The 18816-nt window shown below is 37.9% G+C and overlaps 1 protein-coding gene across 1 annotated transcript in view; it reads right to left on the bottom strand.

The window, feature by feature from the left end:
* Positions 1-18816, bottom strand: part of abhd16a (abhydrolase domain containing 16A, phospholipase) — a 51321-nt gene that overhangs the window by 32237 nt on the left and 268 nt on the right. Inside the window, exons 2-6 of the mRNA XM_038284180.1 lie at positions 17476-17808; positions 12327-12590; positions 11492-11527; positions 10260-10589; positions 3012-3266 (exon numbers count right to left, since the gene is read on the bottom strand). Coding sequence (XP_038140108.1) covers positions 3012-3266; positions 10260-10589; positions 11492-11527; positions 12327-12590; positions 17476-17808 — 1218 coding nt within the window. The remainder of the gene's footprint in view (positions 1-3011; positions 3267-10259; positions 10590-11491; positions 11528-12326; positions 12591-17475; positions 17809-18816) is intronic.

The following is an 18816-nucleotide window of genomic DNA, read 5'->3' as shown; positions in this document are numbered from 1 at the left end:
TGCTGCGGTGGGGGGCACTCTCTGGGTGGCTGTGTGCTATAGCTTGTTTGGCAGTCCATTGGCTGGATCCTGCGTTCGGAGAGGAGGCCCTGAACTGTTGAACCAGGTAAGTGACTCACATGGATAATCATCTTCCTTCAGATTTTCCCACATCCAGCGTGCCAGTGATGGGTTGTTCCCCACCCCCTTCAGCCGCTACAATCTGCAGTTCCACAGCTCCCCATGTCTGTTCTGTTATCTTTATTGTAATAAACATTTTGAACTTTCCCACTGCCTGTCTAACCTTGAATAGTGGGCCCATCTGTCCCGTTTCATGATAGCCAGGTTACAGTGGATGCTTATGTGTTAAAAATGGTCCGATCAAAGTCCAGCAATTTTTCCACCTAACGTCATGCGCCTTCTCTCATAATATGTGGTAAAAAAGAGGACCCAAATGCAGAAACAGATGACGGAGGTGATGTTCTGTGTTTTAATAACAATAAACAAGAATATACAGGAACCAACAGGAGGGAAATGGGAGAATCAAACAAGGAATCGATGAAAAAAAAGTAGCTTAGACACTAAAGCTACTACAGCTTTAGTGAACCAGCTGTAGGAGTGTGTTGAACTAAGGGGAGGAGATTAATGAAAGCACACAACATGGTCAACTATCGTTGATACTGACCCTACATAATCTATGACTACATTGAAATCCCAAAATATATCAAAGTTTGTGGTAGAGCAGTAATGGTGAAAAAACGTGAAAAACAGTTGAATGGGATATGAATACTTTTTAAAACACCTTAGACTTTGCTTTTCTTCAGGGCAAATAAGAAACGCTGTGATAAAATGTTCATCCTTTCTTCCTAAAAGTGCTATTTATATATCTTTAGATGTCACCTCTTATGGTTACATTATTCATTATTACCCACGGATTTTTTTGTAACCTTGCACATTTGCAGTATTTGTGCAACCTGACACTTTAAACAGTGTTATGTAGGCCAAACAGCGCTCAGTTTATTTGAACTTTCTATGCTGCTCAGTCAAAATTATTTATATATATATATTATAATGTCCTGGTATAAACTTACCCTTGATGGGCATCAGGGCATCATAATCAGCTCCGGGTCTTTTAGCCAAAGTGATGTAGTGGATTGCAGTGAGGTAACTAGTCTCCGCTGAAGGGATCCATTTAACTGTCACATCCTCCTGTGCTACCCCACAGCCAACAATACAATAAGCCTGAATAATTTAGTTTTTGTGAGAATAGATGTCCCAAGGTCCTATCTTATTATAGTCACATATTAGATAGGTAAGGGCGATGAAAGAAAGAGAAAGAAATCTTTTATATATTTTATGTTTTATAGAAGAGGAATCTGCACACAAAATTACCTAACCTTGCAGTGCCAGGCATATTCATTTTGGTTTGAGCTTATCTGAGATTCCTACCGCTTTAAAAAAAGATCAGTTCTTTTTACACAAAGCTGCTGCATCAAGTTAATAAAAGTGCTTTGCCCCCTTACAAGTTTGTTCTTCTTTTGCTTCAAATCATTAAAATTTTATTACCAGACAAAGATTGAATTGTAAATGCAGTTTTAAAATTATGGTTTTTGCCTTTTTTTTTTTACTGTTATCCAAACCAAGCTGACCCTGTGAAAATAGGGTCAGGTTGTCAAAGGCTACTGTACCAAATACCATCCAAGGTTTTGATTCAGTTTTACAAGCCAGAGCCAGGCCTGATTTCATTCCTTGATAATTCCACTAACCGTGTTTGGAGGAAGAAGAATGATGAGTGCCATCCTAAGAACACCATCCCTACTGTAAATCATGGAGGTGGTAGTGTCATGCTTTGGGGTTGTTTTTCTGCATATGGGACAGGGCGACTGCACTGTATTAAGGAGAGGATGACTGGGGCCATGTATTGCGAGATTTTGAGGAACGACCTCCTTCCCTCAGTTAGAGAATTGAAGATTGGTCAATGCTGGGTCTTCCAACATGACAGTGACCCGAAGCACACCGCCAGGATAACCAAGGAATAGATCTTGAAGAAGCATATCAAGGTTCTGGCATGGCCTAGCCAGTTTCCAGACCTAAAACCAATAGAAAATCTCTGGATTGAGCTCAAACTCTGTGTTTCTCAGCAATAGCCCAGAAACCTGACTGATCTAGAGAAGATCTGTGTGGAGGAGTTGGCCAAAACCCCTCCTACAGTGTGTGCAAGCCTGGTAAAAAACTACAGGAAACATTTGACCTCTGTAATTGCAAACAAAGGCGTACCAAATATTAACATTGATTTTCTCAGGTCTTGAAATACCTATATGCAGCTTTGTGATACAAATAAATAGTTAAAAAAAATCATACATTGTGATTTCTGGATTGTTTTCTGTTTTTGTTTTTAGATTTTTTTTTTTTAGATTATTTTTAGATTATCGCTGTGGACATGCACCTACATTGACAATTTCAGACCCCTCCATGGTTTCTAAGTGGGAGAACTTGCAAAATAGCAGGGTGTTCAAAGATTTTTTCCCCATCCTTTAGTTAAAACAAAAAGTAATATAGGTAGTATGTCATTTAATGATTCCACATTATTATCTGATTTTTGATATTAGATGAAAAAAACAATGTTTCCAAAAACAAATTTGGTTTGTTAAAAGCATAAAATCTCATATTTTCCTGCATGTATTTCTTGTGTGAGGCTTTAATTCTACTGGATTTCTTAAAAAAAACTTATGCTCAAAAACATTTTGTCCTTTGACCCTCTGAAGTAAATATAAAATTTGACATATGGTATCTGTCAGAGGGCGTTCTAGTTTTCAAACCGCAGGATTTCTGGCGGATGAACTCTTTTATCCGCAGCAGATCGCTTCATGGAGCACACATCCTTGTATTTTCTACACTCATGGTTCATTATCTCTGCAGATCTGACAGGAAGTCCGCCAGGACTCAGTGATTCTGAAATAATACCCTTGATCTAAGAAAAACAAAACATCACAAAGCAGAACATAAACCATCTTCCCAAAATTACATCTCACCTGTTGGGGGCACTGTGACAGTTTCAACTGCCCATATGCTCTGGCCGTTTTTCAACTGCAGGATGCAGGTGTAATTCCCTGCTGCATCAGGGCTGATGGGCAGCGGCAGGATGGTGCTGATGCTGCCAGGGCCGTTGCTTGACATCTGCAGCTGCCGAGTCTTATCTTCATGTTTCCACACAACACTCTGAACCTCTGAGCGCTCTGAGTACCGGCACAGCAGCTCCTGGTTTGTCGGATAATTGTAGATTTTGACTGTAGGAGAAAAAGGATGGCATAGGAAAGAGAAACCAGAAACAAGAATGCGTTGGTGAGAAAAAACGATCAGCTCGGATGAGAAATGAGAAAGAGTTGAAATGTTTGTGTGTGAATATTTAAAAGGGCAAGAAGGGAAAAAGAGTAATGAGGGAAGGGGACTGTGATATGAAAAATACAGAACAATCTGAGGAAGGGTCAAAATAATATATATTCATTAAAGTGATTTACTGCTAATGCATTGGTTGACTGTGACTGATGCTGGGTGTCTCATCAAACTGTAATAAGAATCCATCTGGGCGTAATCAAGCCCTGCAGATCCCCACCTAACACACACACATGCCTAAAAACACACACTTCAGCCTTGATAAGTGTGATCAGCGTGGGCCACCCACAGCCTCGATGGGAGGGCAGCAGGTATAATCACACATAATGATACTTCTAACGACGGAGGGGTAAAAATATATGCCTCACATGATTGGGGAGTGGGTAGAGGAGTGTATGTGTGCAACGGATGCAGATTTGTGAAGCAACGTGACAATGACAGTGACGGATCGAACGGTCATGTCTGGGCAGCTGTGATGGATGCCGGTGGAGCTGTGATTAGTAAAGCCTTCCAAGGCCAGCCTGACAGGCTGTTGTAAGTGTACCAGAGCATGTTGAGTTTTTGTATCTGCGGGTGTGTGTGAGTGCTCCAGCAAATATAGGGGGAGAACTCCCTGAGGCATGCTCATAATAATCAACAGGTGATTAGCTGAATTTTAAATTTATAAATGTAATATATTTCTCTTTCAGGTACAATAATACAGTTAATGTTTTCATTTAATAATGCCACATTCTTCAAATGGCCCCAGGACACGTATTCTTCATTTGTTATTCTCACTCAGAGTCAGTGAATAAAGCCCTGAAACCAGTAAAAATGTAATGTCTCACTCAAGGACTCTTCAGCAGGGGCGATGATTGCTAAAATACCTCATGAGACAGGTGCTCCGGTTAGAGGGTTGTCTCTCTAAACGCTGCCTCATGTTAGATCAGTGGTTGTCATCTAAAAGCTTTGCAAATGCATCAGTTGAGATTAACATGGTGAACATTTTTGAAACCCTGTGGCTTTCATGTTTATGCATAAAGTCACAGAGTAAATAAATACAGGTGCAGGGTGATAGTCTTGGTAGGTATACAGTTTAGGTTTTTGAAATATTTGTTTACACAAAGCCACATAAGATGAAAATTTTACTTGCAGCTTAGAGGAATTGTACAAAATTTGCTTTCCCCCCAAATGGGCAAAAAGTGCCTTTTGAATAATAGATTTATTGATAAGGGAGCCGAAAATCGAACATTTTAGCAACAAAAAGACGAAAATTTGGAAGGGTCAAGGTGAGGTTGTCAGACTTCTGGTGGTTATATTGTCCTGTGCAATAAATTCCTTGCAAATTATACTTTTTACTGTACAAAAGGTGTAAAAATTAAAATGAAGGATTGCCTCCGAGCATTTCAATTTCATCTGAACAGCTAGACAGCTAGAGCAACAGCAGCTGAGAAAATACTGCACTGAAACAAAGGATTTGTCCTACGTATACCACAACTAAAAAATTGCAGCTGCACAAATAGATAAACTTATGGCCTACTGGAAACACATGTTATATGGTTAGATGAGCAGAAACATTAGGCTTTTTGGCCATAAGGATGTTTAATGAAATCAAAGTTAGGCTTAATGCTGTGGGTCTGTTTCACTGTCATTGGTACTGCATAGCAACAGTGGATGCAGTCATGGATCGGGAGGGGAACTCAACCCCCCAAAAACAGATAGATACAGTAGTAAGAACAACACAAACTGCTTGTGCTGATCAAGAAACCCTACCCTTGGTGCGGGTCGGGTCCCTGTCTCTAGTGGGGGACTTTGCATTTATATTTTTGTTTCTTGTGATGGCAGGATAGAGTAGGAAAAAGACAGAAAAAGAACAGCCCTCAATTTATTGCTACTGTATGTCTGCATCCCACCCATGGTAGTTTGTAAAGGCCAGGTGAGTACAGTTAACTTTGCTTGTTGTAACTGCTAGGTGCAGCAGCAAGACAAAAAGAAAAAAGAATAGAAATGAAATCAATTTTAGCTTCAGTTAATAAGGGAACATGGTTAGTAACTAGTATTAAAGTATTTTGAGTAAATTGAAATACTTATTGGTAAAATATGTGATCTCCTTTGCAATTGAAATGAACTATACTAATTTAATAAGCTATGCATGACAATGGACCATAACAATGGCTCGGACTATTGTTTTTTGCTCTTGTCCAGCTCTTATGATGGTTGATGATAGGAATGAAATCATCATTTAAACACCAGTTCTGGCATTCTCGATGGATGCTATATGGATCATAATCCGAGGATTGATAATCCATAATACAAGCTGTCGAAATGAGTTTCCTCTATACAGTAGGAGGGCTGACTCCTACAGGCAGGGTGGGGAGCTTGAACAAATAGGGGAGAACAAAGTAGAGCTGCTGCTTTTCTGCATAAAAAGAAGATAAGATGGTTTAAATTCCAGATGGACCACTGTATGCCACCCTCTGGAGGTTTTTGTGGGAGTTCTGACTGAGGAGACCCTCTTGAAGACCCAGAACTCTCTTGGGAGAGTATATACCCCGTTAGGCCAAGGATTGCTCCCTTTGGATGCCTAAGAATGAAATTGAGGATGTTGGTGGAGGAGGTACCTACATTATTAAAGTCTCCGCATCCAACCCTTGTTTTTGGAGTCCTTTAAGTTAGATTTGTGACTAAAGACTAAACAGAGGTTAACTCAGACAAAACAATGCTGAGCACAGTTGTTAACACATTTCTATACATTTATATTCACTGTGTGATTAGCAAGCATCCTTGGTTGTAGGAGGCCAGCTTAAGGAGCCGAGGTGCTTTACCATTTAAAAGATTAATCTAAATAAAATTCAAACTACATCCCAAGAGATTCCTGCCACCAGTCTTCTATTGTTCCTCCAACTGCTGACAAAGACTTTCCTCATAATTTATGGCTTGCCAGTCACATTTTTAATGGAACAATGAGATGAGAAAGAGCTTTAAGAGACAGCAGATCCTTGATGGAATCTCACTGTGGTCCCAGTCTCTTCTTTTTCTGTAAGCATCTCCACAACAATTGCAAAGCCTTCTGCTTTACATTTATGTAGAAACAGCAAAAGAGTTCAGTGTTTCTGCGACTAATGATGTGGCAACTGACAGAAGTTCTTTCTTTATGCTTCATAAGCTTGAGTTTATCAACCATCCTCAAGCTGACATGATACCATTACTTCATAATTTTGTTTTCTCTGTGGCAAAGAGTTTCCAAAACTAATGTTTTTATTTGTTTATATGTATCACTCACTTTTTGGTTTACAAAGACCAAAAAAAAAAAAAAAAAAAGTGAGAATAGAAAAAAAAAGGTTATTGTATAGCAGAGTTTTTTCTAAACTTACTGGGGAGAGGAGTCCTGAATGACAAGCTTCAAAGATGCACTATTCCATTTAGGAGAGTTTGAGCAGCAGCATTTATCATTTGACTTTTAGAGCAAGGTTTCCTTCAAAAAAGTAACATTTACTGAACACTTATATTATGTTTGCTTGCAGATGGAGTAAATAGTTATGTTCTGACATATGGCATGGTTTATGAGATTAACCCTAACAAAGTGTTTTGATAGCAAAAAACCATTAATAGTTTATGAAAATAACAAAGATTGGGATTTTTATTAGAAGAGAAAAGAATAATATAATAACAGTGACCACAGATCAACTCGTGGGTTTGGATTTTAATATAAGTGATTGTTAAAACCATGATTTAATAATATAAAATAGTATAAGCATATGCTTTAAAAGCTTATTTAAACTGTAGTTTTTTGACAAGGGTGTTCAACCCCTTTTTGCCGGAATATTAATTGAATAAATCAAAGTTAAGATATAAAGTACAAATTGTAAAATTGTACTGTAGTTTTAAACATATTAGAGGGAATAAACAATATGCATTGTTCGGCAGTTTTTTTTTGCATAGAAATATATAGGAGTTTGGGAAAACACATGCTGTTTATATACAGGACCAAATCTTTGTTACAGATAATATCTTTTATTAGTCAGATCTTAGAAAATTCGGCAGCAGTGTATCCAGTCCAATCTATTCAGCTTCTTTTAAATGTGATTTTTTTTATTGTAGACATTATTACACGTTAGACTCAAAGTATTCTCCAAAAAGTTGACAGGGTTTTTTTTTTTTTAATCATAGATACAAACTGATGACAGTGCCCCATGAGTAAAATTGAATCATAGAGCAAAAATTACATTACAGCGGGGATGTTTTTCTATCCCTGCCACAATTTCCCTTCAGAAGTTAATTATTTAAACAATGATGTAAGTAGAAAAAATGTTGAGAGCAATAACCAAACTTCAACAACTAAGTGATTCATATTTTTCAGTTTATGAAACCTCCTGAAAAATTGATTAAAGAGGGATAGTTGGATGCATTTGGTTGCTTTTTATAATACAGACGGGAGCAGGTTATGCTGGTTAGTCATTTTAACAGGGATGGATTATGTATATTTGTTTTTAGATGTCGTGATTTGAGGGGACTGAGTAAATTCACAAATGAATAAAAGGATTTTATACATTTTTTTTTTTACAGTAGTATTGAAAATGTTTGGATGCTTATTCTAAACATTTTCTTCTAAATGTGTCCCAAAAAATATGATCTTGTGTCTCATATGTCAAATCTCTTATATTATTTTTAAGTGTTTGGTTTTCGGTTGCAGTTATGTTTTAATAATTTTCCTGCTGTTCGTGTTTTCTAACCTGTGGCCGTTCTGTTCATTTCTTTGTATTTATTTTCATAGTTTATTCTTTTAGACTTTTCCCTTGATGTTATGTCTGTGTCTTAGTTCAGCTCCATCTACAGGTGCTGGTCATAAAATTAGAATATCATGAAAAAGTAGATTGATTTCAGTAATTCCATTTAAAAAGTGAAACTTGTATATTATATTCATACATTACATACAAACTCATATGTTTCAGATGTTTATTTTGTTTAATTTTGATGATTACAAATGACAACAAATGAAAATCTCAAATTCATCATATCAGAAAATTAGAATATTACTGAAGACCAATAAAAACAAAGGATTTATAGAAATGTTGGCCAACTGAAAAGTATGAACATGAAAAGTATGAGCATGTACAGCACTCAGTATTTAGTTGGGCCTCCTTTGGCCTGTATTACTGCAGCAATGCGGCGTGGCATGGAGTCGATCAGTCTGTGGCACTGCTCAGGTGTTATGATAGCCCAGGTTGCTCTAATAGTGGCTTTTAGCTCTTCTGAATTGTTGGGTCTGGTGTATTGCACCTTCTTCTTCACAATACCCCATAGATTTTCTATGGGGTTAAGGTCAGGAGAGTTTGCTGGCCAATTAAGAACAGGGATACCATGGTCCTTCAACCAGGTACTGGTAGCTTTGGCACTGTGTGCAGGTGCCAAGTCCTGTTGGAAAATGAAATCTGCATCTCCAAAAAGTTGGTCAGCTGCAGGAAGCATGAAGTGCTCTAAAACTTCCTGGTATGTGGCTGCGTTGACCCTGGACCTCAGAAAACACAATGGACCAACACCAGCAGATGACATGGCACCCCAAACCATCACTGACTGTGGAAACTTTACACTGGACTTCAAGCAACGTGGATGAAGTGCCTCTCTTCTTTTCCTCCAGACTCTGGGACCTTGATTTCCAAAGGAAATGCAAAATTTACTTTCATCAGAGAACATGACTTTGGACCACTCACCAGCAGTCCAGTCCTGTTTCTCTTTAGCCCAGGCAAGACGCTTCTGACGCTGTCTGTGGTTCAAGAGTGGCTTGACACAAGGAATGCGACAGCAGAAACCCATGTCTTTCATACGTCTGTGTGTGGTGGTTCTTGAAGCACTCACTCCAGCTGCAGTCCACTCTTTGTGAATCTCCCCCACATTTTTGAATGGGTTTTGTTTCACAATCCTCTCCAGGGTGCGGTTATCTCTCTTGCTTGTACACTTTTTTCGACCACATCTTTTCCTTCCCTTCGCCTCTCTATTAATGTGCTTGGACACTGAGCTCTGTGAACAGCCAGCCTCTTTAGCGATGACCTTTTGTGTCTTGCCCTCCTTGTGCAAGGTGTCGATGGTCGTCTTTTGGACAACTGTCAAGTCAGCAGTCTTCCCCATGATTGTGTAGCCTATAGAACTAGACTGAAAGACCATTTAAAGGCTTTTGCAGGTGGTTTGAGTTAATTAGCTGATTAGAGTGTGGCACCAGGGGCCATCAATTTTGAACCTTTTCACAATATTCTAATTTTCTGATATGATGAATTTGAGATTTTCATTTGTTGTCATTTGTAATCATCAAAATTAAACAAAATAAACATCTGAAATATATGAGTTTGTATGTAATGTATGAATATAATATACAAGTTTCACTTTTTAAATGGAATTACTGAAATCAATCTACTTTTTCATGATATTCTAATTTTATGACCAGCACCTGTATGTCTTTTAGTCTTCCTCCCTGAGTGTCAGCGCTCCACTGATTAACACACCTGCATCCAATGTAATTTCCCTTCCCCTCTATCAGGCTAAGAGATCACTGGCTCTCATTTTTCTTTGCTGAATTCAGATAATTTCTCACTTTCTCTTTTTGCTATATATTATTTGCCACTTTGGCTGCCTGTATTTCTGCCTCTGTCCCTTAGGTCTTTTTCTTATCAACAAATGTGACATATACAAAATGCAGGCTTAAAAGCCAACAATGCTTGTTTTAGATGGTTTAGAATGCAAATATAACTTTCAAGCAGACCTAAATAACCACCATCCCTATGGTGAAAATAATCAGTTTCACCATAGGGATCATTTTTAAATGTGAGGTGTTTAGCAGGTATAGTAAGCCCCATATTTCAGTTTTGGTGTAAACATCAATTCTTATGTTTTTCCAACTGCTTCACCCCTCTTACCTTTCAGAACACTAAGTCTAGTCCACTGGCTGAACACCACATCATTAAGGTATACTTCACAGATGTAGAGGCCTCCATCCTTTAATGCAGGTGTGAGTAGGAAGGAGAAGTTTCCAGCGTTGGGGTCATAGGGCGGACCAGCTAGCTGGAGTGTGTTGCTCTGCTTTGAGGTGGAACTCCTCCAACGGTCATACTGGTACACTAGCTTCATCATGTTGTGATTCTTTGCATCTGGTCGAAGCCAATGTAGCGTGACGAAGTCGCCCTCGATGCTGGGGCAGGTCAGCAGAAGGGATTTATTAGCCTGAGTGGCAGTAGAAATCATTTCGCCTGCAAGCAAGGGAAAGAAACGGAGGGGAGAATATTATAGTTCACAAAGACTGGCTGATTAGCGGTTCTGAGCAAAAGGTTGATAACAAGGAGGTTAAGACAGGAAATAAACAGAATTGCCAAAGATTAATGAAATGAAGGCAAAAACCCACAGCAATTAGGATTAAGTTTTTATAAGCTGAGAATCACCTCTGACCTTCAGCCCCACCTGATTAGCAGGTAGCCAGAGATGGCAAAAGTATTCACTTTCTGTACTTGAGTAAAAGTACAGATACTTGTGTTAAAAAATACTCTGGTAAAAGTGGAAGTACTGATTAAACTTCTTTACTCAAGTAAAAGTAACAAAGTACAGGCTTGTAAATTTACTTAAAGTATAAAAGTAAAAGTAGAAACCACTTTTTTCATGCCGTTGCCTACATTTTAAATGGATGTCTGCCAATAGGACTAGATCTCCGTTGTGTTCATTTTCAATCATCTCGTCGTCCATGCTACTATGCTAACGCCACCGCCACCAAGCTGCAATGATTTGCCGCCAATGAATACCGCCGAATCTGTCGATTCATCTTGTAGTGGTGTGTCAAATAAAACGTAGATTCCCATCCAATTAGATTGAATTTGGTATTGATGACGTGAAAAATAATAACGGTAACTCCATTGAAATGATTCAAAACTAAAGTAACGAGCCAATTTTTAAAAATGTAAGGAGTAGAAAGTACAGATATTTGTGTAAAAATGTAAGGAGTAGAAGTAAAAAGTCACCATAAAAATAAGTAGTAAAGTAAAGTAAAAATTTTAGAAAAATCTACTTGAGTACAGTAACGAAGTATTTGTACTTCGTTACTTCCCATCTCTGCAGGTAGCTGACAAAGGACTTTCAAGGTGCTTCTGTTGGAGTTACTTACTGTGTATAATATTGGTGAATGAGGCCACGCTGTTCGCTAAAAAGAGAGAGGAAGAACAATAAAAAAGGGAAAGGAACAAATAATGAATAATATATAAACATAGCAGCTCTATTATTCAGAAACCAACTTTAAACAGAGGTGGTGGACTCAGATTCCAGCTTCCAAAAACATACAATTCAATCATAGACATGATCCCTTCCAGATATCACCAAACCCCCCACCCCATCACAGAGGAACGAGGGACCTACCCGCCCCAGCCGGTGAACAATACCTCCTTAACGACCAACCCTTAACAATCATAGACAGGTTTCAGGTATTACAGGAGACAATCCCCCCCGTTAATGGCAATCCCCCCTTTAACGACCGACCCCTAGAATCATAGACAGGTTCAGATATTACAGGCTAACGATGGAACTAACGACCCATTCATCGGTTACCATTGCATGTTTCCAAGCGATACAAGGCGTGTCTATATAAGACTCAAACTCACTGCGGATCCAGACATTTGAATTGAGAAAGCTTCCTGGAGAGGTGGCGAAACGTCTTCAAATCTTGAAAACCAAGTCCAGTGGATATTTTTTGAATTTTTACGGAATGACTATGACCTGGATGACTGAGAACCTTCATCAGCATATTATTCAGAGTAAGAATTCTAGTGCAGATCAAAAACACGCTTCGGAATCTCAAAACCCTTTTATGAAGTAAATACTTTAAGAAACAGGATTCCTGAAAAGATAATGCTTCTGCTCCTCTACTTTCTGGGTTTGAAGCTTGTTTTCATAAAAAAAAAATACAGTTGTACGATTTTCATCCTGCAGCTCTCTCTCTCTCTCACCATCAACTGCCACATCCACATTTGCAGCCAGAACACCAGTGGAGTTTCCCCAGAGGTGGACCGTACAGGTGTAAGTCCCAGCATCACTGATCTGGACCTGCGGCACTTTAGTCACTGTGCCTGAGTCCGACCACTTCTCTGTCTTCATGGGAAGGCCGCCAGGTGCCGTCCAGGCAATTTTGGAGACAGAAATGTCAGGATTGACTCGGGCGAACAGCCGCAGGGTGCTGTACTGACGGACAGGCACAGCAGGGAAGAAGCCAACTGCAGAATGAACACACAAAACCAGCAACAGAAAAAAAAAATTAAATGCAAAATATACTAACTTTTAATTCTTGTATTTATTTTTTCATAGCGCATCAAAAGTAGAGCAGATAAAAAAGGCCTTAATCTCCTTGAATTTTTTTTAGATTAGTCTAAATTGGGTTTAAAATATTCATCCTCCAAAGACATTAAGATCTACAAAGATAATCAAAAATCTCTTTTTTTTATTTTATATTTGTTAGATTTTGTGAAGTTAAGATGAATATAACTATTTTTCGTCTGTGATGCACAACTATCACAAAATACATTTATTCTTGTGATGAAAATTATTCCATCAGAGATGCACAGACTTTTTGGTTGAACAATTGTGAACATTTACAAGGTCAGAGTATCTAAAGTGCAGGAAGACTTGTATACATGTGATAGTTGTGCACTTAATTAAGAAGTACATGAGCACAACGACCAAAACAAATATTTCAACTGAGAAAATTATTGATGCAACGATACATAAATGTGTTGCAGCTCACTGAAATTCAGCATAAATTATTTAGAACCAGCGACTTAAAAAGGAAGGAATATCACAAAATAATTTGTGAAACATTAAAATGAATTAAAATTAGAAATAAAACTATGAATAAAAATTTAAGCCTTCTTATAATTGCCCTCCATAGTACAAAATATCCAGAAAAAACTCAGGGTTCATTGCTTTTTTTTATGCTTTTGTAACATTTTCATGTTATAACCTTTAAAGTATTTTGTTCGGACTGCGTGAAGCACAAACAATTATACAGCAAGTAATGCTCAAGTAGAGAGAGTATTTTTTATAACAACAAAAAAATCTAGAAAAGTGGGGTGTGCAGCTTATTCAGATTCCAGACGTATTTGCACCTGAATAAAACAGAATACAACCAATTGGTCTTACAAGTGAACAAACCAATAGTCCTTCTGTGTGTAATTTAATCACACATAGGATTTTAGAGAACTTTTGTGAACAAGAAGAATCATTAGGACCAACAGTTTAAACACAGCAAACAGGCCAGAAATGTTTATTTAAAACATTTGGAAACAATTAAGATGTAAAATATGTTGTCTTATAAACAGTGGAGAAATAGTAGATATAAGACTGACTAAATGTTAATTATTTAAAGAACTGCTAAAACTGTCAAAGTAAGAAAGTTTTACTTCTGCGGATATAAGCTGGAGGGAACATTAATGCAGAAGTTGGTACACTCTAGTAATCTGACCTTCATGATAAAGTGGCAGGAAGGAAGCTATTAGAAGTCTAGTTTACCAAAAGACATTTAAGAGTGACAGCAAACTTGCGGAAAGAGGCACTCTGGTTAGATGAGACTAAAACTGTTTGCATGACAGCCTGAACCCATCATGCCCTATGTGGAATGATGGAAGAAGAATCAAGCTTTGGGGATGTTTATTTTTCAGCAGATAGAAATTGGGATAGTATTGATAGGAAGCCGGGATAAGCTAAGTTCAAGGTAATCCTGGATAAACAAAACTCTAAGTTTTCCATCCAGCAGGACAATAATCTTAAACACAGAGCTGTAAGATAATGGTTTAGAACTTCACAATTGTGCTGTTAAAACTGGCTGAATTAGCCTTCTTCAACCTTAGCCTGACACAGGAGACTGTTCCAGTGATGTGGAAGACCTCCTGCCTTGTTCCAGTACCAAAAACAACTCAGCCAACAGTCCTTAATGACTATAGACTGTTACCCAGGTCCAGATGGACGAACAAGAAGCTATCAGGAGCCCCTGCAGGCTGATTATCACCGTGGAGTTGAAGATGCAATCATACACCTGCTTCAACAAACCTACTGTCTGTCAGGTTTCTGTTTTTCTTTTGAGTATCCAGTTTTACTTTGCTCCTTGTTTTCTATTTTTAGTGGGTTAATTCTTAGTTTATCGAGTTCTTTGATTCTTTTCTCAGATACTGTCTTAGTTTTGGTTCTGTTATATTTTTCTTTTTAGTGTTCAGTCTTGCTTTACGCATTGTTTTCTAGTGTTAGTGGTTTTATTTTTATTTTGCTGTGTTCTTTGGTTTTTTCCAGTTTCTGTCCTAGTCTGGGTTCTGTTATATTTTCTTTTGAGTGTTTAGTTTTCTTTTCTCCATGTTTTATAGTCCTAATTATAATTATTTTGTTGTTATTTCCAGTCTTCCAGGTTTCTTTTTGCTCTCGGCTGCCCTCTTATGTTCTCCTTCTTCCCTAGCTCTTTCCCTGTTTTGTTCTGTGCACACCTGCTCCCAGTTTCCTCATTAGCCCTCTCTTTGTCTCGTTTAAAAACCTCTTCTCTTCAGTTCCTCTTTGCTGGGTCCTCATCATACACCGTCCAACTTCGTTTCTCTGAGCCTTCCTCCTCGAGTTTTTGATTCCCTGATGTCTCCATGGTTTTCTGGTTTGTTTTCTACTTATTTTCTTATGTTTTGAATTTTGGATTCCTGGGTGTTTTTTTGTTTTTTCAGTTACTGTTCATTAAATCTATCATAAATTCACCTCTGCCTGCTAGCCTCTGCTTTTGGGTCAACTAACCATAGCCAAATGGTGACACTGTCATTTAAACAAGGCAGACAGCACTCAGCTACGGTCAACAACAATTGTCTTGACCAAAGTCTACCTGACAAACCAATCCCAGCTTGTAAGACAAACATCAAACTGTCAAATTATATAGTCAGCAGAACAGGAGTACCACAGAGGATGGTATTCACACCATTCCTTTTTACTCTGTACGGCCTTAACTATTGTACAAAACAGAGTTAATTTGCAGAAATACTCGGATAACTGCAGTGGTCTGGCACATAAGAAGTGGACAAGAGCTAAGTACAGAGAGATACTGAACCGCTTTGTAGCGTGATGTTGAGCATTACCTGATCCTGTATGGCACATATTTCAAAGTCATGTGTGCCATATAGGATTCAGCCTGCAATTTGTTTATCCATTGCCCTCTGGATGATATTTAATTACCATTAGAACCGGCCCACAGGCAACTGCTGCTTGTGCACGCTGCTGTGAGTTTGCGGGCTATCGTTGCATTGTGGGGAATGTAGTGTTGGTGCAGTTGTGTTGCACGCACCAACACTACATTCCCAGGGGAAAACAAGATTGTGTTTTTGTTTTATTTTAATGTTTTTGTTGTGATTTGCATGTTTGGATTGTTTTGGTCTTTGCTTTTCCCCCTTTAACAATTTAACAATCCCGGTATTCTGTGCCTGGCGTGCGGATTCCACCTGCCCCTCGCTCGGGAGCATGTCTGTCTCTATCACCTGCAGGATCAGCTCCCCTCTCAATACAGTACATTCAGGCTCCTTTTATTTTGACTTCAATCAGCCTCTGCTGACACCTGTATTCTTTTTTATTCTGCTGTCCTTTTTAGTATTTCTCTGCTTTTTGTTTAATAAATTCCTTTTTAAAGAACCTCTGGCTGAATTCTGGATCTGCTGCTGTGATTCATCACAATTTTTTTTTTTTTTTTTTTTTTTTACATCTCTTTGTAGAAGATGTGATTTTTCTTTGGAGGAAGTATTGTTTTGTCTGTGTACCATAGATTTTTGTATTTTATTTTATTTATTCATCGTTTTCAGTTGAATGCAGTTGAATGCAGATAAGAGCCATGAGAGAGAATACAACTTTTTTTTTCTTTTTCTTATGTTACTATTTAAAAGCAGTGATCGGTAGGATCATAGAGCAGCACAGTAATGCATTTACTGTTTATAATGCATACACTTTCCTTGGTGTAATAGGCTATGTTCATTTCAATATGTTTTAATAAACAGTTAACCAGTCCGGCCCTCGGCTTGTAGCACATATGTTTTTTTGGCCCTCTGTGAATTTGACTTTGACATTCCTGCTGTATAGTAACATAACGAGGGAGATGATTGCAGATAGCAGAAGAAATTTGAACAAGATGAATTCTATTAACATCACGGGAGAGAAAGTGGAGACGGTAGATGAGTATAAATACTTTGGTTTTCACCTGGACAACAAACTCAATTGGAGACACAACTGTGAAGCTGTCTACAAGAAGGGACAGAGCAGACTGTACTTCTTAAGGAACCGTAGGTCCTTCATTGTTTGTAAAAAGGTGCTGCATATCTGCTATAACTATTGTGGAGAACGTGATCTCCCTTTCTGAGGTAAAATCATCAGAGAATGTTTTTGATAAACTTTATATAATATAATAAACAAGGCTCCCTCTGTTTTGGGAACTCTAGTGGAACCTATGGAGATACTTTTACAAAAACAAAAAACATAAAGGACACCTGTTACCATCTCATTCAGAAGACTGTTAAACAACAACAGTGCTCTCAGTCAGAGGATTCTCCAATTCCTGTGTAAGACAGACCGCTACAGAAGATCCTTGCTGCCCACAGCCATCAACATCTACAACAACTCATTGAAAAAAAGTTATGTTATGGCATTTTTTTTATTTCCCTTCTAGATACCAAAAGTGAAACAATTTCCCAATTAAAACAGGCAAAAAGTGTCTAAGTATAGATCCTTTTCACCCCATGAACCTGCAATTGTAATTGCATCAAAAGTAGACCAATATTTTTTGCTTTCTCGCATTTAAAAGAAAGTTAATAATCAGCTATGATAGTCAGTTATGCCTAAATAATTATAGTGATAAACTAAGTTAATAACTTTAACAGAGAGAAAAGTGTATACAAATTCAATTTCTCATTCTACTAAAAAAGGGGTGTCTTAAAATGTGACTTAAAGTGTGTAAGTTCTTTCATAAACAGCGACTTAACGAGTCTTAATAGGGGGAAAATACTGGTATGTGCTTTTAAAATTAAAAGACCCATCATGTGGGAAATGATGCTGTTTCTACTGTTAACAGCTTCTCACATGCATAAGTTATCAGTTTCTTACCTGTTAGAACTTCTAAAAGGAAAATCCTTTGTTTGACTTTCTTCTTTTGTTTCTTTATGAGGCATGAGTAGAGTCCTCCGTCCTCCGCTTTGGGTGATACGAACAGTGAGAAATTCCCCGTGTTCTGAAAGTTGTCGTCAGTCAGTCGGATGGATGCCTTCGAGGCTCCTCCGCAAAACTTACTCTTCTCACTGGCAGAGAGAATCAGCTTCCACTCATCCGCATCCACCGACTTTACCATCCAGTTAATGGATACGTCACCTCTCAGTCTGGCACCGGAGCAGACCAAGGTGGTGGATGTGTTTTCTTCAACAATTACAACTTCATCCCAGTCTGAGGAGGAGAGGGAATGTTTTACAGAAAAAAACTCCAAACAAGAGAGTCAGTTTTGGTGTTGCACCTTACAAAATTAAACATAAACTCTTTATGTTTTCTCTGCTACAAACGTACTTTATTTGTGTTTGCCAAAATCAAATCTAGTGCAACCAGCTTGGAAGTAGTTTTGCTCAAAGGGGGTTAGAATTGAACTGAAGAGCATAAATGCAAACCTACATATGTGAAATAACAGCAGCAGTGCAACTGCCGCCCATTCAAACATGATGGTAGCGCTATCATGGTATGCTTTATTCAGCTGAGACAAGGAAGGAAAGTTGGCAGTATTGCTTTTTGAGTTTAGGAATTCTACTAAATTATTAAATTTTTGCTTGTTTGCTAAACTTTAAATTACATTTTATTGCAGTTGAATCTGTGATTTGCAGTAATTAAATAAAAGGCTTTATTGTCATTCTAATGTACATTCAATGTTTTGATTAGCAGCATCGCTTTAGCACCATTTTAATTGAACATTAAAAGAACATTGAGCCTTTAACTAAAAAGCCAACTAAAAAGATGGTTTTCCAACATTCAGAATAAAAACTGAAATAAAGTTTTTCTATACAACACCAATGTGACTGAGCTTTAGCTGAATGTGAAACAAATTAATTCTTAAACTAAAAAAATGATAAAGATATACCCTAAAAATCCTATATCTGGAAGTATTTCTAAAAAAGTATTGACTCATGGGAAATGAATATAAAATGTAGAAATCACCTTTCAAATGCAGTATTTGCAAAATAAGAAAAACTAAACATTTAAATTGTTTTTCACTTCACTTCTACTTTGTATTGATCTATTATGAGATATCCTAATGAGATAATTGATGTTTGTGGTTGTAACATAGCTTTTTGGGAAAATTTAATTCCAATTATGTTCTATTGTAAGTGTGATGACTATGTTAGATAACTGTCCAATCAGGATTGTAAAAGCTGGACTCAATGACACAGACTGAAAAAAGCTGTCCTT

Source organism: Cyprinodon tularosa, unplaced genomic scaffold (assembly GCF_016077235.1).
Source record: "Cyprinodon tularosa strain WSP-4 unplaced genomic scaffold, ASM1607723v1 ctg2, whole genome shotgun sequence".
NCBI lineage: Eukaryota > Metazoa > Chordata > Actinopteri > Cyprinodontiformes > Cyprinodontidae > Cyprinodon > Cyprinodon tularosa.
The sequence above is the reverse complement of the archived record's forward strand: the minus strand, read 5'-3'. Positions and strand labels throughout refer to the sequence as shown.